Source organism: Phocoena sinus, chromosome 3 (assembly GCF_008692025.1).
Source record: "Phocoena sinus isolate mPhoSin1 chromosome 3, mPhoSin1.pri, whole genome shotgun sequence".
In the NCBI taxonomy this organism is placed as follows: Eukaryota; Metazoa; Chordata; class Mammalia; order Artiodactyla; family Phocoenidae; genus Phocoena; species Phocoena sinus.
This window is the reverse complement of record NC_045765.1, coordinates 7,842,002-7,865,774: the sequence shown is the minus strand read 5'-3', so window position 1 is coordinate 7,865,774 and position 23,773 is coordinate 7,842,002. Positions and strand designations below refer to the sequence as shown.

General features: G+C 49.6%; 1 protein-coding gene and 1 long non-coding RNA gene across 5 annotated transcripts in view; one reads left to right on the top strand and one right to left on the bottom strand.

Annotated features, from left to right (window-relative positions):
• KANK2 (KN motif and ankyrin repeat domains 2) overlaps window positions 1-16,932 on the top strand; it is a 22,932-nt gene extending 6,000 nt beyond the window's left edge. Inside the window, exons 4-12 of one of the 4 annotated variants that reach the window (XM_032626905.1) lie at window positions 6,313-6,486; window positions 6,582-6,684; window positions 7,707-7,946; window positions 8,579-8,669; window positions 9,223-9,442; window positions 10,254-10,396; window positions 13,022-13,222; window positions 13,302-13,391; window positions 14,831-16,932. In XM_032626905.1, coding sequence (XP_032482796.1) covers window positions 6,313-6,486; window positions 6,582-6,684; window positions 7,707-7,946; window positions 8,579-8,669; window positions 9,223-9,442; window positions 10,254-10,396; window positions 13,022-13,222; window positions 13,302-13,391; window positions 14,831-14,884 — 1,316 coding nt within the window. In that variant the 3' untranslated portion in view covers window positions 14,885-16,932. Of the gene's footprint in view, window positions 1-6,312; window positions 6,487-6,581; window positions 6,685-7,694; window positions 7,947-8,578; window positions 8,670-9,222; window positions 9,443-10,253; window positions 10,397-13,021; window positions 13,223-13,301; window positions 13,392-14,830 lie in introns of all 4 variants that reach the window. The other 3 variants (XM_032626903.1, XM_032626906.1, XM_032626904.1) reach the window with 3 other exon arrangements.
• On the bottom strand, window positions 4,370-23,773 carry LOC116751253. The gene is made up of 3 exons (XR_004349222.1): window positions 23,441-23,773; window positions 22,507-22,714; window positions 4,370-4,772 (listed from the first exon to the last, which is right to left on the bottom strand). It is a non-coding gene; the product is annotated as an uncharacterized LOC116751253 (long non-coding RNA).

The window sequence follows — 23,773 nt, the reverse complement described above, 5'->3', positions numbered from 1 at the left end:
TCTCACTGTCGCGGCCTCTCTTGTTGTGGAGCACAGGCTCCAGACGCACAGGCTCAGTAGTTGTGGCTCACGGGCCTAGTTGCTCCGCGGCATGTGGGATCTTCCCAGACCAGAGCTCGAACCCGTGTCCCCCGCATTGGCAGGCAGATTCTCAACAACTGCGCCACCAGGGAAGCCCCCTTCTGATTTTTTTTAATGCAGAAAATAATATGTATTTTTCAAGTCTGGCAACATATAGCTGATGGAATTTGTTGTGTTGCTTTATTTTATATTTAAAAGCATTTAGGTAGCCCTTACAATGGCCCAGGGCATTATCTGATGCCCTTTTTGTATTTTAATTCATTTACACCCCCAGCAGCGCTATGAGGTGGGTAGTGTTTTTATCTCCATTTTACAGATGAGAAAACTGAGGCACTGGGAGGTAAAGGAATTTGCCCACAGTTTTCAAAGCCAGGATTTAAACTCTCTGATTTCTTTAATTTAACATTATCCCAGGGCCATTTCATCACATTGTTAAAAATTCTTGGGGGAATTCCCTGGCGGTCCAGTGGTTAGGACTCTATGCTTTCACTGCCAAGGCTGTGGGTTCAATCCCTGATCAGAGAACTAAGATCCCGAAAGCTGCAAGGCGCGGCCAAAAAAAATTCTTGGGACATGCTATTTATTTTTTAATAGCCGGGTGACTCTTTACTGTCAAAGATGCTATGCAAATGTCCTTCTATGGGAACCCTTGATCCCCCCACCCCCTTTTTTTTGGACTCGCCAAGTGGCTTCCAGGGATCTGAGTTCCTGGAGCAGGGATCGAACTTGGGCCCTCTGGACTGCGGAAGGGCATTTTTAAGGACCATGATGTCTGTTCCCAAATTGCTAAACACACACCCTCCGTGTACAGGTTGGCCAAGTGATTTAAATGTTTTTTTTTTTTTTTTTTTTGCGGTACGCGGGCCTCTCACTGTTGTGGTCTCTCCCGTTGCGGAGCACAGGCTCCGGATGCGCAGGCTCAGCGGCCATGGCTCACGGGCCCAGCTGCTCCGTGGCATGTGGGATCTTCCCGGACCAGGGCACGAACCCGTGTCCCCTGCATCGATAGGCGGACTCTCAACCACTGCGCCACCAGGGAAGCCCCACATTTTTAATGTATACATTTTGATGAGTTTGGCTTCTCAGTTCTGCCTTTGTAGCACTTAAGCAGGTTTAGCCAATGCATAAATGAAAGAGCATGGCTGTGTACCAATAAAGCTTAACGTGTGGACACTGAAATTTCAATTTCCTATAATTTTCACGTGTCCCAAAGAGAATCCTTCTTTTGATTTTTTCCCAACCATTTAAAAATGTAAAAACCATGTCCATGGGCCGCTGCTCAGTCATACACCTCCACCCCACTGTAATATCTTTCCTTGCCACCCATCTTCCAGAAGCTTATTTAGATATTTGAGTGTTCTTGAAAACTATGCCCTATGCTTGTTTAATTTCCTAAAATGGTATTGTGCTTCAGGGAAAAAAAAAAATCTCATTCTGTTTCTTATTTTTTCCTCTCTACACACTATTTTGGAACTCTCCACCCTGATGTTTATAAATCTGGTTTGTCACTTTTAATGACTGCGTAGATTTCTGCCCTAGGTACGTGCTACACTTTCTTATCTGATCCCCCCCCCCGCCCGCCCCCCCGCTTGGTGGGCCCCTGGGTTACTTCCAGCTCCTGGCCGCTTTGAACAGTATGGCGCCATCCTCACATGTCCCCTCTGGTGGGCCTGCTGGGTCACAGGGAATGTACAACTTCACTCCAGATTTTGTCTTATCCTCTTCGGAAAAGGTCTCCCTGTCCACGTTCCCAGCGGCCATGCTTGGGCCTGAAGTGCCCACTTCCCTACATCTGCATTAACATACAGTTTTACCTATCTTTCTAATTTTTTGCCCATTTGACACTGGTGCAAGGTGGTATCTGCTTGTTTTTTTTTTCGTTTTTGTATTTTTTTTTTAATTGGGGTAGAGTTGTTTTACGATGTTGTGTTCGTTTCATATCTCCTTGTTTTAATTTGCATTCCTTTGATTTCTGGTGAGGTTGAGCATCACCATATAAGTTTAACAAGAATCCTTGGTGAGTTGCTTAGTTTTAGCCTTTGTCCATTTTTCTTTGGGTAAGTTTGAGATGTGCCTGGCATATTTCAGAATAGAGGTTGGCAAACTACAGCCTGCAGGGCCAAATCCAGCCCACTGCCTGTTTTTATATAGCCCATGAGCTAAGAATGGTTTTTATGTTTTTAAATGGTTGAACAATGTGAAAAGAAGAATAACATTGTGTGATATGAGCAAAATTATATGAAATTCTAATTTATTAGAACACAGCCACACCCACTCATTTATGTACTGTTTAGGGCTGCTTTTGTACTATTTGCAGCGGACCTTATAGCCTGCATAGCCCAAAATATTTACTATCTGGCCCTTTACAGAAAAATCTTGTTGACTCCTATTCCAGAAAGTAATCCCTTGCCTGTTTTTGGCTTATGACTATCTTCCCACAGCCTGTATTCTTCTGTAGATTAACTTTGTCTAAGAGTTTTTTTTTTTTTAACCAAATAGAAATCTTCATGTTGATGTAGTTAAACCCATCGTATTTTTCTTTTTTTAATTTTTGATATTTTCTGCTTTATTGAGATATAATTGACATATAACATATCAGTTTAAAGTATACAAATTAATGATTGGATATACGTAATACTGCAAAATGATTACAATAGGTTTAATTAACATCCATCACCTCACAGAGTTACAGGTTTTTTTTCTCGTGATGAGAACTTTTAAGATCTCTCTTAGCAACTTTCAAATATACATCAGAGATATTGCGGGTTCGGTTCTAGACCCCCTGCAGTAAAGCGAGCCACACATTTTTTTGGTTTCCGAGTGCATATGAAAGTTATGTTTACACTGTAGTGTAGTCTATTAAGTGTGTGGTAGAATTATGTCTAAAAAAATAATGTACATACCTTAATTAAAAAATACTTCATTGCTAAAAAACGCTAACCATCATCTGAGCCTTCAGCGAGTCATAACATTTTTGCAATAGTCACATCAAAGATCACTGATCACAGGTCACCATAACAAATCTAATAATGATGAAAAAGCTTGAAATATTGTGAGAATTAACAAAATGTGACACAAAGATACAAAGGGAGCAGAGGCTGTTGGAAAAATTGTGCCAATAGGCTTGCTCGATGCAGGGTTGCCACAGACCTTCAGTTTGTAAAATAAATGCAGTATCTTCGAAGTACAATAAAGTGAAGCCCACTAAAAGAAGGTATGCCTGTATCTTATACCTGGAGGTTTGTACCTCTGGACCACCTTTACCCATCCCACCCATCCCCTGCTTCTGGCAGCCATCAATCTGTTCTCTGTATCTCTGAGGTTTTTCTGTTTTGTTTTTGTTTTTTTTTATTCCACATTTAAGTGAGATCACTTCATACTTTTCATATATGGTTAGTGCTCAGAGAGGTTTCTAAAGGGATCTTTCCCCTTCTTGAGGCCACTGACATTCTGCCTTCTTTTCTTCCTGTAGCTTTGTCATTGTGCCTTCCTATTAGTCCTTCGGAGTTTATTTTTTTGCATAAGGTGTGAGGTAGGGATCCAGCCTGATCTTTCTTGGGCAGAGTAAGCTGCTTTCCCTACACCACCCCACAGAGCTCACCCTTGACCACTGATTTGTGGAAAGCCCTCTGCTTTACCCCAAGTCCTTTCAGACAGGGTCTGTGCTGGAACTCCTTTCCTTTGGCCCATTTCTTCTTGCAACCATGCCCTGCTGATTTAATTATTGTGACTTTGGGAATATGTGTTACTCTCTCCTAAGCCAGCTTCCCCATCCCTGCCCATTTCTGTAAAATTAGCTGGCCATGGACTTTTGTTCTTCTTATAAATTTTGGTAACAGTTTGCTCCATCTCCCAGTAGAATAACAATAATAACTGTTAACAGTTTTGTTATTTTAGTGTTGCGGTGTCTGACCTTGAACTTCTCAAGCTGGAAGGAGCCATGCTTTTCCCTCCGGGCAGAACGGGCCATACAGCTGCACCACTTCACCTTTTTTTTTTTTTCACATTTTAAAAAATTGCGGTAAAATACATATAACATAAAACTTACTCTCTTAACCATTTTTAAGTGTCCAGTTCAGTGGCAATAAGCACATTCACACTGCTGTCCAACCATCCCCACCATCTGTGTCCAGAACTTTTCCATCTTCCCAAATTGAATCTCTGCCCCATCACACACTCACTCCCCAGCCCCTGGCACTCACCATCCTACTTTCTGTCTCTATGGATTTAACTCCTCTAGGAACCTCATATAAGTGGATTCATGCAGTATTTGTCCTTCTGTGACTGGCTTCTTTCACTGAGCATTGTCTGATTTGCTGAGTAACAAACATCCCAGGTGTTTACATCAGGAGGCCTGAGTTTGGGCAACCGTGAGACCGTGAAGTGGCCCATCTGCCTCCTGATAAATTCCACTCACATAGTGCTTTTGTTTGTTTGTTGGATGTGAATTTATTGACACGGTTTAAAAAACAAGCTGGAGATTCATGTAAAAACCCGGTGTTTGCTCTTGGTTCCCCATGGGAGTTGGAGCTCCCCGCTCAGGAATCCGCCTGGCCCGACTGGGCTGGGGCGCTGTCGGAAGCATTCATGGCCAATGTCTTATCCGTTCTACGTGCTTTACTTCTGCTGAGTGTTTACTCCCCGTTCTTAGCTCAAGTTGAGTGTTGCCCATGGACTTGAGGAAGTAGTTACTGTGGATGTCAAAAAAAGTTAACCGTTAAAGGGAATTAAAATGAATTGGTCTGCAGAGCCCCCGGCCAGTTGGCAGGAAGGGGACATCCTGGAGAAGTGGTGACACAGGAGCCACACGTGGCCTGGCCGGGGCAGGGGTTGGGGGAGGAACCTGAGTGGGTTCCGAGACCCGGGCAGCCACTCCAGGTGGCAACTGGACTTTTGTTTCTAGCTCCAGGCTGGTGATCCGGGGCTGGAGCTGTCTGCCAAGCCCACTCCCGTTTGTGCAGTGGGCACCCTTGGGGCCCAGGTCCTATAATGTCACCTTTGTTCTCAGACCAAACTGGGCGGGGTTTTTTCTAATGATGAAAAAATATACATAACATAAAAGGTATCATTTTTGCCACGTTTGCGTGTCCAGCTCAGTGGCATTAAGCTCATTCACTTTGTTGTGCAACTGTCCCCACCCTCCATTCCCAGAGCTTTTTCATTGGCCCAAACTGAAACTCCACCTGGGGCGGGGGGGTTTAGTTTTCACTTTCTAATAGCCCTTATTGTTTCTTTTTCATGATTATTAAAAGGAACACCCACTTAATTTCTTTTTTTTAATTTATTTACTTATTTATTTTTTGGTTACGTTGGGTCCTTGTTGCGGTGCGCGGGCTTCTCACTGCGGTGGCTTCTCTTGTTGTGGAGCATGGGCTCTAGGCGCGGGGGCTCAGTAGTTGTGGCTCGTGGGCTCTAGAGCACAGGCTCAGTAGTTGTGGCACACGGGCTTAGCTGCTCCTCAGCATGTGGGACCTTCCCGGACCAGGGCTCGAACCCGTGTCCCCTGCATTGGCAGATGGATTCTTAACCACTGCGCCACCAGGGAAATCCCCTGCTTTATATTAAGTAAAGAAGAAGGAAGTGAAATACAAAATGTTATCTACAGCACAACCCTACGTCTGTTAAAAAAAAGTATAGTATTAAATCTTATCAAAATATAGTTTACAATTCTCTTGAATTAACAAATGCTCTTCAAGTGCTCTTGATGTGCAGGTGTTGTTCTAAGCTCTCTCCCTCACATTGCTGTCTTTAGTCTGCACAATGCCATGATGTAGGAAATGGTGTTTGTCCAAGGCACAGAGAGGTTAAGTGACTTGCCTGAGGTCACACAGCTCTTTTGTGGGAGATATGAGTCCCGACCATGACCACTATGCTTGGCTATAGTTTCCAGACACTACTTAGTATGAAGTCGGAGGGGGTCACAAGCCAGGATTATGGGGTCTCGTAGTCTTCCCTGACCCTGACCCGCTGCGAGGCAGGCAACAAACCAGGGTTGGAATGGATTCTGCTACTTGTTTGCTGGGTGACCTCAGGCAATCTGTGTGCCTCAATTTCCTCATCGGTAAATAATCCAACTTCTGCACGGGCTGGGAAGATTTGATGAAATAATGCAAGAATTAGCCCTTGGCCTGGGGTATGTGACCCAGCGCCCCCGCCAGGAGGTAGCTGTTGTTACTGTTCTTGTTTTGCTATTGTTACCCACAGTAAGCACGTCTTTTCCTGCCCCTTCAGGTCTCCCACAGGCTCCTGCAGAGTCATCCTTGTCACACCCGGAGTCTGAGGGGGACTCCCTCGCACAGCCAGAGAAGAACACAGGCCTGGTGCCTGCCCACGACGCCACCAACAGGGAGCCTACCAGGCAAGCAGCCCCACAGGAGTTGGAGTCAGAGGAAGCCGGGGGTGCAGGTAAATGGGGGCGGCCACCGAGAGGGTCAGGTGCCAGAGGCCCGACATGGGGTCTGGCTTTGGGAGACCCTCACGACACCACGCTCCCCCACCAGGAGGGCCCCCGGCAGGTGTGCCATCCATCATGAAGCGGAAAGAGGAGCCCGCAGACCCCGAGACCCGCCGGAGGAGCCTCCAGTTCGTGGGGGTCAACGGCAGGTGAGAGAACCTGGTGTGAGCCCCTCACTTTATGGTTCATTCATTTAACCAAAGCACAGTAGACAGACGAGGAAACGGAGGCACAACGAGGCCCCGTGGGCTGGCTCCAGAGGCTGTGCTGCAACCACTGTACCACACTACCCCTCGGGAGGTGCCGGACTCGGCTCCCTGCCCTGATGGAGCTCCTGGTCCGCTGCGATCTTGGGCCCGAATAGGCGAGATCAACACGACATGACTGGAGCAATGATGGGGGATGCTCAGGCAGTGGGGGGACCAAGGAAATAACTGACGGAGGGGAGCACATGTGCTGCAGGACAAGCAGAAGCTTGCGAGGTGCAGAGTGGGAGGGGTGGGGTCTCCTGATGGAGGACACAGCCTGGATAAAGGCTCAGGGGTGGGAGGAAGCAGTGACGTGAAAAATGGGAGGCCTGGGGCTTCCCTGGTGGCGCAGTGGTTGAGAGTCCGCCTGCCGATGCAGGGGACACGGGTTCGTGCCCCGGTCCGGGAGGATCCCACATGCCGCGGAGCGGCTGGGCCCGTGAGCCATGGCCGCTGAGCCTGCGCGTCCGGAGTCTGTGCTCTGCGACGGGAGAGGCCACAACAGTGAGAGGCCCGCGTACCGCAAAAAAAAAAAAAAAAAGGGGAGGCCTAGGGAACCGGGCCAGTTGGGGGCCTTGAATGCCAGGCCCAGAAGTTTAGATGTGTTTGGAGGTAGCAAGAAGCATGAGGGTCCTATTTGCAGTGGGACAAGGGTCTGAATCAGTATAACACCTGTGTAAGGAGCAAAGTGTAAGAGGTACCAAAGGGTGGAAGGGAAAAGCAATGTCCCTCCCTGGCCCCCCCAAGCATGATCACAATCACGGCCAGTGTTTGTTGATCACTTACTGTGTGCCAGGTGCTATAAGCTGCATCCCTGGAGCCCTGTGAGCTAGATACTGCCATTACCCCCATTTAACAGATGGGGAAACTGAGGCCCAGAGAGGTCAAATGACCCTCCCCACCACCTGCAGCGTCTCCCCCAGGTATGAGTCCTCATCCGAGGATTCCAGCACAGCAGAGAACTTCTCGGACAATGACAGTACAGAGAACGAGGCCCCAGAGCCGGAGGAGAGGGTTCCGAGTGTGGTTGAAGCCCCCCAGCTCAGGCCCAAGGAGACGGCAAAGGCCAAGATCAGCCGGGAGGAGTGCCAGCTGTCCCGGGAGTCTCAGCAGGCGCCCACAGCTGAGGGGGCATCGGGATCAAGTGCGGAAGAGGAGATCCGGTCAGTTTTCTGTGTGGGAGGGATTTAGGCAGGGCCTGGGGTGACCTCAGATCCCACCATTCAAACCCTCTGAGGGAACCTCCCATCAGTCATGCCCACCTTAGTCTGAATTAGTGAACAAGCACTTTCTCCTTCTGGGCATCTGAAGGTCCGGAGGCTTTGATAAAGGGCCTGATGGGGGCAATTTGGGCTGTTCAGGTTTGGGTTTAAGGGGCAGACCAAGTTTGTCCTTAAGCAATCCACCTTCTTTGGGACATTTGCCACACCTGTCCATCCTGTGTATGTCTCTTTTTGTTTTTCCCCTGATAAAAAAAAAAAAAATCTGTCCTCAGAGAAAGATTTTCCATCTGCCGCTGGCCACTTGGAATAAATTTTGGCCCACGTGTCCACTTTCTCTTGTGGTCTGTGTGCTCCCCATGTCTGCCCCTTGGGGTGCTGTGTAAAATTATGTCCCCAGGGAAGGGGGTCTGAGATTCTACCACTCAGGTGAGCCCTGGCAGGACTGGGTGAGTGCCTTGGTGGAGAGTGTTGAGGGCCTCTCCGAGCACCCCAGCTGGATGTGGGGAGTAGGGGGCACCCAGGAGGCTGAGGTGGGTGCTTCCAAGATCAACTCCCCGTTTGTCTGCCACCAGCAGGATGGAGCTCAGCCCCGACCTCATCTCAGCCTGCCTGGCCCTGGAGAAGTACCTGGAGAACCCCAATGCCCTCACCGAACGGGAGCTGGTATGGTGGGGCCCTGGGCCTGAAAGCGGGGCGGGGAGGGCTTTGTCCCTTCCACCCTCACCCTGGCTTCTCCTTGTGCTTTGGATCATGGGGACCCCAGGATCCTAGCTGGGAGCTTGTGGGGGGCTCCGAGGCTTGAGTCTTGGTCTTTGGAGAGGCTCCAGGGAGGCAGGGAGGGGCCAAGGACGATTGCCCGCCGGCAAGCCCAGCCTTGGTTCCTGTTCCTTCGGGGGCTTGAGGGAAGGGGCTGCCATATTTCCCTTGATGGGTGTCTACACATGCCTTTGAAGGTCACATCCAGGGTGGAGATGCTCACACCTTCTTCTGGGGGTGTACCTGGTACTGCAGTGTCTACACTTCCCTTTAGGGTTCTTGTACAGGGCAGGGGACACTGCATTTTCCTCCAGGGGGGCTCATTGGGGTGGGGCACCCATGCTTCCCCTCAAGGCTCAGGTTCAGGGTGGGGTGTCTGCACTCCCCTTGGGGGTCTTCGTCTGGGATGGGGTGGGCTTCCGTGGCCCTCACACCCCTTTCCTTCCCAATCTGCATCCAGAAAGTGGCCTACACCACGGTGCTGCAGGAGTGGCTGCGCCTGGCCTGCCGCAGCGATGCCCACCCAGAGCTTGTGCGGCGCCACCTGGTCACCTTCCGGGCCATGTCGGCGCGGCTGCTGGACTATGTGGTCAACATCGCCGACAGCAACGGCAACACTGCACTGCACTACTCCGTGTCCCACGCCAACTTCCCCGTGGTGCGGCAGCTGCTCGACAGCGGTGAGCCAGGCGGGGCGGGGGCCGGGGAGACACTGCCCTCCTGGTCTGTGGGGGAGGCCACCCTCATAGTCTGATGGAGGAAATGCTGCCCTCCCCGTCTGATGGGGGAGACGCTGCTCTCCCAGTCTGAGGTGAGGGGGATACAGGCCCCACCTGTGGCCCCGGTGTACTGGAAAAGGCAGACATGGTCTTAGGGAAAATATGTGGCCCTTCCCTCCCCCCCCAACCAATGACCCCTGTATAATGAAAGTGACACCTCTGGAACCCTAGTCTGAGGGAAAGACGTGGATGTGGCCTCTGGCCTGGGGCTTGGAGAGAAGATGTGGTCCTCAATTCGACATGAAGAAATTTGCTTTCCCCTAGTGTAATGGGGAAGACATAGCCCCCTAGTCAGTCTGATGAAGGAGGCAGAGCCCACAGTCTCATGGAGGAAACTGACTAGGGACTCTTCCAGATCAATGGGGGAGACATAGGTTCTCCTTTCAGCCCTAAATGTGGGTGCCAGCATCCAGGGGGCCCCAGTCTGATGGACGAGGCACAGTCTACACCTTTAGGAGCCCCTCCCATAATAGAGATGGAGACCCTAGGCCAGAATGGGGTTCTCAGTCCAAGAAAAAGGAGTAATTAGGCCAGGCCTAGACTGCTGGAGGAGGCATGATTCCCAGTGCTCATTATGGTCGTGAACAAGGCTTCCAGGCTGATGGTAGAGACATGACCTGGTCCTCGGGGACCACCCCCCCAGCCTTAAGGCAGACCTGGCCAGCATCGGGGGTGTCTGAGGCCTGTTGTCCTCCCGGTCCCCTCCCCTCAGGTGTCTGCCAGGTAGACAAGCAGAACCGCGCCGGCTACAGCCCCATCATGCTCACCGCCCTGGCCACCCTGAAGACCCAGCATGACCTCGAGACTGTCCTGCAGCTCTTCCGGCTCGGAGATGTCAATGCCAGAGCCAGCCAGGTACGGGCCCTCGGCGCTGCAGACCGGGATAACTCTTCCCATTTATTAAGTCCTGGCCATACCCAAGCCCAAGGGGAGAATCCCCACTCCACAGGCAAAGAAACCAAGGCTCAGAGACGTATTCATTTCCTCAAGGTCAAACTAGAGGAGGGGGGGACTTGAACCTGGGGGTCTAGCTCCCCATTCTTTTTTTTTTTTTTTTTTTTGGCCGTGTCACATGGCATGTGGGATCTTAGTTCCCCAACCAGGGATCTAACCTGCACCCCCTGCAGTGGAAGCACAGAGTCTTAACCACTGGACCTCCAGGGAAGTCCCGAGAGCCCCATTCTTTTTTTTTTTATTTTTTATTTTATTTATTTATTTTTGGCTGCATTGGGTCTTCGTTGCGGTGAGTGTGCTTCTCATTGTGGTGGCTTCTCTTGTTGCAGAGCATGGGCTCTAGGCATGTGGGCTTCAGTAGTTGTGTCATGTGGGCTCATAGTTGTGGCTCGCTGGCTCAGTAGTTGTGGCTCACTGGCTTCAGAGCACAGGCTCAGTAATTGTGGCGCACGGGCTTAGCTGCTCCGTGGCATGCGGGTCCTCCCGGACCAGGGATCGAACCCGTGTCCCCTGCGTTGGCAGGAGGATTCTCAACCATTGCGCCACCAGGGAAGCCCCCGAGAGCCCCATTCTTAATGACCTGCCGGCCAGGGTGCCTCTGATACAGAACCTCATGGGTGTGGGAAGACATGGGGGTCCTCAGCTTTCCTTAAGCCGACACCATCCCACATCCTGCTTGGTAATTTATTGACCAGCAACTGGACGCTGGGGACTTAAATGTTTGACAAGCAGGCACAGTCCCCACCCTCCCAAAGCTCACTAGCCAGCCAGGAGCTCCAGGAGCTCACGCATTGGAGGCTTAGCAGGGGTTTGGACCCAGGGCTGTGGGAAGCCACCAGGGCAGGGGCGAGGGCTGCTTTCTGGTTTGGAATCTCCCTTCGGCTGTATGTTGGGGAGCAGAAGCTGGGAGACTGTGGAGGTGACTGGGGCATGGATGGGTATCTGGGCAGAAGAGCAGGGCACCCAGGACCCCGTGGGAATAGCAAGGAAGGGAGAGATTAGCAGCAGCCTTACCGCAGCAAAGGAAAAGGGGGAGGTGCTGCCGTGGTGCATAACAGGCAGACCCTCCTTGCTTTTTTACTGATTTTTTTTAATTAAAATTTTTTTCTTGGTGGCTTACTTTTTTTTTAATTGAAGTATAGTTGATTTACAGCGTTGTGTTAGTTTCTGGTGTACAGCAAAGTGATTCAGTTTTACATATATGTTCTTTTTCAGATTCTTTTCCATTATAGATTATTGCCAGCTATTGAATATAGTTTCCTGTGCTATACAGTAGGACCTTGTTGTTTATCTGTTTTACATATAGTAGTTTGTATCTGTTAATCCCAAGCTCCTAATTTATCCCTCCCCCCACCTTTCCCCTTTGGTAACCATAAATTTGTTTTCTATGCCTGTGAGTCTGTTTCTGTTTTGTAAATAAGTTCATTTGTATCATTTTTTTAAATTCCACATATAAGTGGTATCATATGATAATATTTGTCTTTCTCTGACTTACTTCGCCTAGTATGGTCATCTCTAGGTCCACCCATGTTACTGCAAATGGCATTACTTCATTCTTCTTTATGGTTGAGTAATACTCCATTGTGTATATATGTACCACATCTTTATCCATTCATCTGTCGATGGACACTTAGGTTGCTTCCAAGTCTTGCCTGTTGTAAAAGTGCTGCTATGAGCATTGGGGTGCATGTATCTTTTTGAATTCGAGTTTTCGTCCTTCCAGATGTATGCCCAGGTGGTTTACTTTTCTAAAAATTGAGGTGAAGTGCACATAAGATTAACCCTTTTAAAGTGAACAAATCGATCCATAATGCTGTGCAACCCGCATCTCTGTCTACCTCCAGAACATCTTTACACCCTGATAGGAGACCCGGCACCCACAGCTGTCACTCCCATCCTCACTTCCCCAGCCCCTGGCCCCCCTCCAGTCTGCTCTCTGTCTCTATGGATTTGCCTGTTCTGGATATCTCATATAAATGGAATCATGTAGTATTGTGTCCTTTCGTGTCTGGCTCCTATCATGGAGCACAATATTTTCAAGGTTCATCCATATTGCAGTATGCTTCAGGCCTTCATTTCTTTTTAAGGATGAATAATGCTCTGTAGTATGGATATATAAATTTCTTTATCCATTCATCCGCTGATGGATGTTGATTTTTTTTTTTTACAGTGAAGTTTAACTGGCAGACAGAAAAGTGTACAACTCTTAGCTTAACACATTTTACTTACGTTTGCACCTGTGAGTTAGGAATCTGATTTAAGTGGGCATAGCCGTGGGGAGGCACAGAGCTTCTCCCCGAGGAGGAGACATTTAAGCTGAGACCTGAGGGAGGAGCCAGGAGGAGGAAGATGGATCAGCAAGTGCAAAGGCCCAGTGGTAGGAAGGATTATTTGAGATACAGAAGGAGGCCCGTGAGTGGAGGTGCTGTTAGCGCCAGAGTACTCAGGAACCATGGATGGTTCCGGAGCAGGGGTGTCATGCTCTGGAGGCTGCATGATCCATAAGCTGTTCCTTGCCCTACCCAGGCGGGGCAGACAGCCCTGATGCTGGCGGTCAGCCACGGGCGGGTGGACGTGGTCAAAGCCCTGCTTGCCTGCGAGGCGGACGTCAACGTCCAAGATGATGACGGCTCCACGGCCCTCATGTGTGCCTGCGAGCACGGCCACAAGGAGATCACGGCGCTGCTGCTGGCTGTGCCGAGCTGCAACATCTCTATCACCGACCGCGTGAGTCCCCACCCAGGCGCACTCCGGGGAGGGCGGGAACATGGTGCAGGGTGTCAGCATAGCAACTGATGCTTTGCAGGACGGGAGCACGGCTTTGATGGTGGCCTTGGATGCAGGACACAGTGAAATTGCATCCATGCTGTACTCTCGCATGAACATCAAGTGCTCGGTGAGTCTCGGCCCGGGCAGGGCAGCGGGTGCGGGGCTCTGGGAAGGGATGGTGTATGGGGACCATCCCAAGGGCTGCATGGTCAGCTGCTTGTTGAACCTTCACGGTGCCCCCGCGAGGAAATAAGGCACGAGAGCTGAGACTGCATGGTTATGGTTGGCATCACGGTATTCGAACCCGGATCTGTCTAGCTCCAAATCATGCTCTTAATTACCACACAGAGGACTTTGGCATGCCTCCCAAAGCATGATTTCTGGAACCTTCCACAATAACCCAATTCAGTTGCATAAAGTACTGTTACTATTACCATTTCTCAGGTGAGGAAGCTGACGCTTTGAATGGTTACACTCCTGGCCCAAAGTCTCACAGACAGGAAGGGGCGGAGAGACCTCGGGGTCTGAATCCAGACCACGGGCAGGAGCCCTCTGCCCCCTCCTCTTCACCCCTACCTTGTACCTGCCCCGGCCTCCCCAGGCACGTCTGGGGCCAGGTTCAAGGGTGGCGTGGTGGGCGTCAACCACAGCGATTCCCCAGATGGTCTAGGAGAGAAAAGGTTGCTGAGACCAAAGCCATTTGGGTCCTGACTGGCTTCCAGCTTCTTCCTGAGGCTCCGAGTCTTTCCGCCTTCACTGCGTAGGGTGTTGTTAGGACACCTGAGCCTCAGTTGTGGTGCTTAGGGGATCCCCTTGGGATCAGCTGTGGGCCTTCATGTCCTCAGCTGGAAAATGGGGGGTGATGGGGCTGGGTGGCGTCCTGCTGTCTGATCTGTGGTCCTGCTTCCCAGGGCTCCTGAGGGATGAATCCCACTCTTCCATCACTGTTCCCCTGGACCATTGCCGCTGCCTCCACTCTGCTTCCCTGGCTCCCACCCTCACTGTCCCCTCCACTCTGTTCTCCCCACAGCGGCCAGAGGCCACTGTGAGCACCTGAGTCGGGGTACATCCCTCCTCTGCTCACAGCCCTCTGTGGCTCCCACCCCACTTAGAGAAAAAAGCAGAAGTCATCTCCAGAGCACACCAAGCCCTGCTCAACACCCCTCACCTCCCCCCACTCTCTTTCCTCTCCCCCTCGCTCACTCTGCTCCAGCCACACTGGCCTGGTCGCCGCTCCTGCCTCAGGGCTTTTGCACTTGCTGTTTTCCTCTGCCTGGAACGCCCTGCCCCTTGGCTGGACCCCTAACATCCTTCAGCTCAGACGTCACCCTCCCCAACCGCCCACTCTCCACTTTCACTGCCTTCCACCCCTTATCCCTCAGGAAAAACCCTCCACTGCATTCATCTGTGAGCTGCTCCGAAGCATCTCCCCGACGTCACCTCCTTGAGGCCAAGAAACCAAGGCCTCTTGTTCACTCACGGCAGGCGCGGGGCCAGCCAACAAAGTCGGCGCCTCACAGCACAGGAAAGGATGCCAAACAAAAGGAATTCTGCCTCTCGTTTCAGTTTGCCCCGATGTCGGATGAGGAGAGTCCTGCGTCATCCTCCGCAGAAGAGTAGCCGTCAGAGGGGCCCGAGGCGCCTCTCCCGGGGGCCAGGCAGCCCCAGAGCGAACCATCCCTGGTCCCTCATCCCCTCCCTGGCCGGCCCCCACTCTACCCACCAAGGCCCAAGTCTCAAATGCAAGTGGGGTTTTCTTCGGCTTCCCCAGGGAGCCCCCGACAGCTCTGAGGCTTCAGCCGAAAGCAGGTTTTTTCCCAGTACCCCGGCTCAAAGCAGCCGCAGCGCAGACCGAAGCTAAATTCTTATATAAACTGGCGCCAGCGGCTGATGCTGGGGCGTGGGTTTGCGAAGAACGCTGAGAACAATCCACTGGCAATTAAGGATGGAGGAGGGTGAGAGGGAAAAATATTGGATTTCTGAATCATGTTCGGGGAAGGGGGGTAAAATTTGAAAGTCACTGGAATCGCATATTTTCATTTTAATCCTCAACGTGATTACGCACGGATCACCTATGGAGTGGCCTCATGCGCCCCCCGCTCGCTCCCCTACATTTAACTGTTCGGTATATAATAGCATTTTGTCTACTTCCCCCTCCCCAGACGGTTTTCTTGGTGGAATTTTCTTCTGGTCTCTTCACAAAGCAGACCCTGTCTTTGTCACCCGGGGCAGGAAGTTTAGTCGTTTCTTCTGCCTTCACGTGGCCACTGCCAGCGTCTCCCACGCCCTCATTCAGGTGGGGGGCCTCAGGACCCAGCAGCCAAGGTGTGCAAGTAGTTCATATCGAGAGATTACCCAGAAATCCGTCCCCTCCCCACGTGGGGGCCCTGGCACATACTCATTTTCCTAGAAAATCCTTTAGATGTGGAGATGCAGGAAATGAATCCAGTCCCCAGAGTGGTCCTTGCATCCCTAGGCTTAGAACGCCAGTAGCAGGGCCATCCTTTTTCTCCCCAGACTCCAGAATTTCTCTCCTCAAAGGAAAGAAAACAGGGCATGAGATTGTTGGCAAGGCATAGGACCAGTTCCAAAAACTCCATGTGTGCTCGATTAAAAGTTGGCTGCCCCCAAGGGCTCCCAGTGCAAACTTAAAGAGACAGGGCTTTGCCGAAAACCAAACAAGGGCCAGCTGGGTTTTTTTTTTTTTTTTTTAACAACGTACAGGCTTTCCAGAGCTGCCTGGAACGGAGCCTGCTGGAAACGGGGCTCTCTCAACACACGTAGTTTCCTGCATGGCCTATTTTGTCCCCAGAATCTCAACAAAGTTTTCTCTCCTGTTCCTTCCTTTTGTGACCAAAAAAAAAAAAAAAAAAAAAAGGGAGGGGGGAAGGGGGACAGGTTCCGAGCGTCGAAAAGTGCCTTGTGACCAGGGAGTAAGATCCCTAGTTCTTAGGTGTCCTGCCCTCTCTTGTCCAGTTCTCAGCCTAGCTGCTGGGGTGGAAGCCAAAACCCCAGCAGGACAGAGCAAACCCTCGGCACTTACACGTTCATTCAATACAGCCAAGTGCTGGCTTCTCTCCTAGAAAAGTAGGTTTCCTGGCTTGATGGAGTCTGGCTTGCTTTGATTTTGATGGAAGGGATGGTACCCAAGTCAAGAGAGCTTAAATGGTCAAAGGAGAGAGACACCCCAGTGTGTGTGTGTGTGTGTGTGTGTGTGCGCGCGCGTGTGCGTGCGTGTGTGTGTGTGTGTGTAAATGTCGAGGAAAGGAAACCCAAGCTGACTGGGGATGACCACTGACAGAAGGCCACAGCTTTGGGCAGCTTTGAGAAGCGGTACAAGCGTTGTGTGCCTGTGTGTCTGGCCCTGGAGCCGGTGGGTGTGTTTCTTTTAAGCTTTTAGAAGCAGTTCATTGACACCCCCTATAAGTCCATAGTTATCCCTGTGTTCCCTTCTCCCCAGCTTACCCACTGGACTTGGCATGGTAGGCTACAGGGGGTCCTGCCTCTGATCCCACTCTCTTCTCACGTGTATTCATGACCTTTAACTTCACTTTCCAACCACGGTACGTCCATAAAGACAGTATTACACTTAAATGAAGTATTCCTTTTTGTAATCGTTTTTTAGAAAGTAAAGGAATTTAATAAAGCTACCTTATGATTATGCCAAAGCATCTGTGTCTGGTCTTTGTTACTGTACTACTCTTGAAGTTTTAAAATAGATCTCTTTTTTATTTTTTTTTGCGGTTAGCGGGCCTCTCACTGTTGTGGTCTCTCCCGTTGCGGAGCACAGGCTCCGGACACGCAGGCTCAGCGGCCATGGCTCACGGGCCCAGCCACTCTGCGGCATGTGGGATCTTCCCGGACCGGGGCACGAACCCGTGTCGCCTGCATCGGCAGGCGGACTCTCCAACCACTGCGCCACCAGGGAAGCCCTAAAATAGATCTCTCTTTTAAAATGGACTTATTTGAACAATGTTCCAAGCTACAGAAAGGTGACAAGAATATTACAATAAACGCCCTTAAGCTCTGCCCTACACTGGCACTATCCAATACTATTGCCACTAGCCACCTGTGGCAATTTCCATTTAGATGTAAATCAACTGAAATTAATTCATGGTCAGTAGCTGCATGTGGTTGGTGGCTACCCTATTGGGCTGCAGAGATACAGAACACTGCCACTGTGGCAGAAAGTTCTAATCAGACCCATTGTGGGTGGGACTCCCCTGGTGGTGCAGTGGTTAAGAATCCGCCTGCCAATGCAGGGGACATGGGTTCGAACCCTTGTCCGGGAAGATCCCACATGCCACAGAGCTACTAAGCCCATGCGCCACAACTACTGAGCCTGCGCTCTAAAGCCCACGAGCCTCAACTACTGAAACCCGTGCACCTAGAGCCCGTGCTCCGCAACAAGAGAAGCCACCGCAATGAAAAGCCCGCGCACCACAACGAAGAGTAGCCCCTGCTCACTGCAACTAGAGAAAGCCCGCGTGCAGCAAGACCCAAAGCAGCCAAAAATGAATAAATTTATTGTAAAAAAACCCACTGTGGGCAGAAAAAAATGTTTACTAATTGTTTTTTCCTCATGACAAAAGAATTTATAGTGATTGTAAAACACAAAGTTTAAGCAATACAAAAACATTTGGCATAGTGGAGGGTGCCATGGTCCTACTCGGTAGCAATGCGTGCCATTGTCAATACTTTGGAGAATCTCCTGTCAAACCTTTTTCTTTTCTTTTTTTTTTTAGTGTTTATTTATTTTTACGTGTTGACAGTTTGCTTTATTTATTTATTTATTTATGGCTGTGTTGGGTCTTCGTTTCTGTGTTAGGGTTTTCTCTAGTTGTGGCAAGCGGGGACCACTCTTCATCGCGGTGCACGCCTCTCACTATCGCGGCCTCTCTTGTTGCGGAGCACAGGCTCCAGATGCGCAGGCTCAGTAATTGTGGCTCACGGGCCCAGTTGCTCCGCGGCATGTGGGATCTTCCCAGACCAGGGCTCGAACCCATGTCCCCTGCATTGGCAGGCAGACTCTCGACCACTGCGCCACCAGGGAAGCCCAAGCCTCTTTCTTATAGGTTGGATATTAAAATACTTTGTTTTGCTGTTTTATTTTTTATTGAGATGGCGTATACCATTTGCGTACAAGTCATGTACAAAAGTGTACAGCTCCATGGCTTTTTGAAAAGTGAACATCTATGAGTCACCAGCTCCAGGAAAGGAAGCGGAGCATCCTTAGCAACACCCCCCAGCCCCTAGGCCACTCCTCTCTCTCCCCCAAGGATGACTGATGATGGATGATTGCTCTCCTGATTCTCACTTCCTCTGTTTTTCCTCTGGACTGTTCAACCAGGAGATAATGGGTGGTTTTCAGAGGTTATAGGAAGTCCCAGAAATTTTATGCAAAGTTGTATATTTCTAAGTGGAAGGTCCACTGATCTTGTCAGTTTTCCAGAAGGGTCTGTGAGCCAAGAAGGGGCCTTTCGGAAATTAAAAGGAAAAAAATTGTTTGGACGCTCCCTGGTCGTCCAGTGGTTAGGACTCGGTGCTTTCACTGCCATGGCCCGGGTTCCATCCCTGGTTGGGGAACTAAGATCCCACACGCCACGTGGCATGGCCAAAATATAAATAAATTAAATTAAATTAAAAAAAAATTGTTTCTCACAAGCAATCACCCAGGACCATTTATTTCATCATCTTTGTTACCTTGTTCAGCTCATGCTTAAGACCCCATTCCCCACCCTCCAAACCCAGTGTATTGCTTTGCTTTTTAAAAATACATGTCTGCAAAAAGGAATGAAATTTGAGTTATTTGTAATGAGGTAGATGGACCTAGAGTCCGTCATACAGAGCGAAGTAAGAAAGAAAGAGGAAAACAAATACCGTATGCTAACACACATATATGGAATCTAAAAAACTGGTACTGATGAACCTAGTGGCAGGGGAGGAATAAAGACGCCGACATAGGGAACGGACTTGAGGACACAGTGGGGGAAGGGGAAGCTGGGATGAAGTGAGAGAGTAGCATTGACATGTATACACTACCAAATGTAAAATGGATGGCTAGTGGGAAGCAGCTGCATAGCACAGGCAGACCAACTCAGTGCTTTGTGACCACCTAGAGGGGTGGGATAGGGAGGGTGGGAGGGAGGCTCAAGAGGGAGGGGATATGGGGATATGTGTATACATATAGCTGATTCACTTTGTTGTACAGCAGAAACTAATACAAAATTGTAAAGTAATTATACTCCAATAAAGATATTACAGGGACTTCCCTGGTGGCACGGTGGTTAAGAATCTGCCTGCCAATGCAGGGGACACGGGTTCGAGCCCTGGTCCGGGAAGATCCCACATGCCACGGAGCAACTAAGCCCGTGCACCACAACTACTGAGCCTGTGCTCTAGAGCCCGTGAGCCACAACTGCTAAGTCTGCGAGCCACAACTACTGAAGCCCTCACGCCTGGAGCCCGTGCTCCACAACAAGAGAAGCCACCACAATGAGAAGCCCGCATACCACAATGAAGAGTAGCCCCCGCTCGCCACAACTAGAGAAAGCCCGAATGCAGCAACGAAGACCAAACACAGCCAAAAGTAAATAAATAAAAAATTTTTAAAAAGATATTACAGAAAAAGAATAGAAATTGTGCATAAAAAAATACATGTCTGAAAAAATATATATATGTCTATTTTTGTGGCAAAATATACACAACAAAACATTTACCATCTAAACTGTTTTTAACCGTGCAGTTCAGTGCCATTAAGTACATTCACATCGTTGTGCAACGATCTCCACCATCCATCTCCAGAACTCTTTTCATCTTCCCAAAGTGAAACTCTGTCCCCATGAAACACTGACATCATCACTCCCACACCCAGCCGCTGGTAACTGCCATTCTATTTTCTGTCTCTGAATTCAACTACTCTAGGGACCTCATATAAGTGGAATCGTGCAGTATTTGTCTTTTTATGGCTGGCTTATTTCACTTAGCATAATATACTCAAGATTCATCCACATTGTAGCATGTGGCAGAATTCCCTTACTTAAAGACTGAATGCTGTTCCACTGTTTGCATGCACCACGTTTTATTTATCCATTCATCCATCAGTGGACACTTGGTTGCTTCCAACTTTTGGCTACTGTCAATCATGCTGGTTATACAAACATCTTCAAGTCCCAGCTTTCAATCTGGGGGGTATATACCTAGAAGTACAATTGCTGGGTCATACAGTAGTTCTGTTTTCAGTATTTTGAGGAATAGCCAGTGTTTTTTTCCAGGGAAGTTGCACCAATTTACATTCCCACCAACCAGTTTTTCCATGTCCTCACCAACAACTGTTATTTTCTGATTTTTTTTTTTAAATAGTAGCCATCCTAATGGCTGTGAGTGGTTTTCTCTTTATTTTTTGGAAGTGAGGTGAGTGGCCTTTTTGACACGAGCATTTATATATTTCAGGCTCTGGTTGTGCAACCTGGAATGGCTTAACTCTTGAAAAACCTTTCCCAGCTGATAAGAGAGCTATCATTAGCCCATGACTTAGAAAGGTTAAGAACTTGCTACGGTCATAGGTGAACTGCAGAGCCAGAAACGGAACCCATGGTCTTATCTCTTCTTCACCTCACTCAGCACTGTGCCCGCCTTTAGGCACAGAGAAGGCCAGCCCCTGCCACCAAAGGTCACGTAGCTGATGGTGACAGAGCAATCTCAGCATCAAATGCTCAGCTAACGGGACGGTGAGCGATGCCATAAGCGCTGACTCTGGAGACCCAGCTCCATGCCCGGACACCGACATTTCTGCAGGAAACTAAGGTGTCATCACTTATACATCTGCTAGCCACCCTATGAGATAAAGGCTGTGGAGCTTCTTAACCTGAAAATCTGGGGATGGCCTTCTGGGGTCCTGAAATCCAAAAATGTGTGCCTGTTGGGTACGTTTTTCAAAGAAGAGCCTGTCTCATTACTCTCATTAGATTTCAAAGGAATCTGTGACCCGGGGAAGACTAAATAAATATATTAGTCTTAGGGTGTCCCCAGCTCCATGATCGCTGTAAAAATATTACAACATGAGCAGTCCCTGGGGTCTTGGCAAAAATTATCCCATGAAAGTAAGCTCTAAGGAGGAAGGTGGCTCCAGGCTTGGGCTTGGGGACCTGTCAGATTCTGGATGGTCAGTGGAAATCTTGACGCCTCTGCTGTAGTTTCTCTCCTCTCTCCCTGGCTGTGCCTTCTCAATCTGGCCGGCTTCTCCTCTCTTCTCCAACGTCTGCAATTGGTGGGTCTCAGAACTTAGTCCGCAGACCTTGTCCTCTCCATACTCTCCCCGAGGAGAGCTGTCACCTGATATTGGCTGCACCCTGACGACGCCCGGATTTTTATCTGCAGCTCAAATGTCTCTGCAGACTCATAGCCAAGCAACTACCTTTTCTTTTCTTTCTTTTTTTTTTTTTTTTTTTTTGCCACGCCGTGGATCATGCGAGATCTTAGTTCCCTGACCAGGGATTGAACCCACGTCCCCTGAAGTGGAAGCACGGAGTCTTAACGACTGGGCCGCCAGGGAAGTCCTGCAACTACCCTCTTGGTAGCTCCACGTGGTCAGCCTCCAGGCACTGGGAACTTCCCCAAGCTTTCCATTTCATGCAGCCCTCCACCTCCAAGCCTGCTCCCTTACCCGCCTTGGCCACCAGTACCACCACCACCACCCACCACCCAACAGGTGTTTGGGCCAAACACCCAGAAGCATCCTTTCTCTTCCTCAGAGAAGGATGGAATCCAGTCTTGCGGGCAAGTTCTCTTGACTCCGGAAGATCTGGAGCCAATCCACTCCATAGCTCTTCCCTGCTTAACACCTTTGAACTTACTCTTTCCTCTGCCTGGTGCTTTGTTTCCTTTTTGTTTCCTTTTCATCACTCAGGTCGCAGTTCATATGTCCCCTTCTCTGGGAGTCCATCCCCGACCACGTAACCTAAAGCCAATTCCCTCCCCTGCCCCAACTCTGGTGACTCTGTCCTATGACCCTGGTTTACTCCCTGTAGCAGGTGTTCCTGGCTAAAATGATTCTGTTCATCTGTTTCTTTGCTTACTGTGAGGACTTGCCACTACAGCTGTGGCTTTCAATGATTTTTTACACAACCCACAGCAAGATACAAATTTCACATGTGACCCAGTGATCCAGGTGTTATGGCTGCATCACAAATTACCCCCAAGTTTACTGGCTTTAAACAAAGGCATCGATGTTGCTCACAAACCTGCAGTTTGGGCCGGGCTTGATGGGAACAGTTCTCTCCCTGCTCCTCTTGGTGTCAGCTGGGACGGCTCAAAGCCTGGGGGCCGGAATCATCTCAATGTTCACTCACTTCTCTGGTGGTTGATGCTGGTTTCAGCTGGGACCTTATCTGGGAGACTCCTCACATGGCTTGGGCTTCCTCACAACATAGCAGCTGGGCTCAGAGTATCCTGGAATTGAGAAAGAGGGAGAGAGCGAGCTAGCACCAGGCAAAAGATGTATTCTAGTTTCTGACCTAGACTTGGAATTCACACGGCATCCCTCCTGCCACATTCTGTTTGTTAAACAAATCCTGCTCAAGTTCAAGTGAAGAATTGGAGTCTGCCTCTTGATAGGGACTGGCAAAATTGGAACTATTTCTGTAGCCATTTTTTGGAAAATACAATCTTCCACACCCAGTAGACAAATGGGGGGAGTTTCCCAAAACAATACTTAGCTTTCTGTACACAATGCACTGATTTTTTTCTCCATTGTATTTTGTTGAAAATGCTGGTCATGACCCGCTTATTTCTTCATTTTTTTTTTTTTTTTTTTTTGCGGTACGCGGGCCTCTCACCGTTGTGGCCTCTCCCCTTGCGGAGCACAGGCTCCGGACGCGCAGGCTCAGCGGCCATGGCTCACAGGCCCAGCCGCTCCGCGGCATGTGGGATCTTCCCGGACTGGGGCACGAACCCATGTCCTCTGCATCGGCAGGCGGACTCTCAACCACTGCGCCACCAGGGAAGCCCTCTTCACCTCATTTGAGAGACATGTCACAAAGGTGAAGTTTGTCTTTCCTCAACCGTAACCCCGCACACAGCATGGTGTTCGGTGAGAATCAAACACCTCACCCACTAGCCTTCTACGTATTTTTTATTTAACACCTATAAAGCACGTACTGAATACCAGACACTGACCTCATTCAACTCTCACACCAACTCTGAAGTAGACACTATGATGATCCTCATTTAACTTAGGAGGAAAGTGAAGCACAGAAGGATGAAGCAATTTGCTCGGGGTAACACAGCTAGTAAGTGGCAAATCTGGGATTGAAACCCAATAAATCTGGATGCAGACTCCATTTTGCTACGCAGCCTCTTAGAGAATTTACTTATTTATGATGTTTATTGTGAGTGTCCCACACACACACCGCTGAACCTCAGCTCCACGAGAAGTAGTTCTCGGCTTCGCCCCTAGAACTGCGCGTTGCTCGCAGCAGGCACCGGACGCGGAAAGAAACAGCTTGAAGC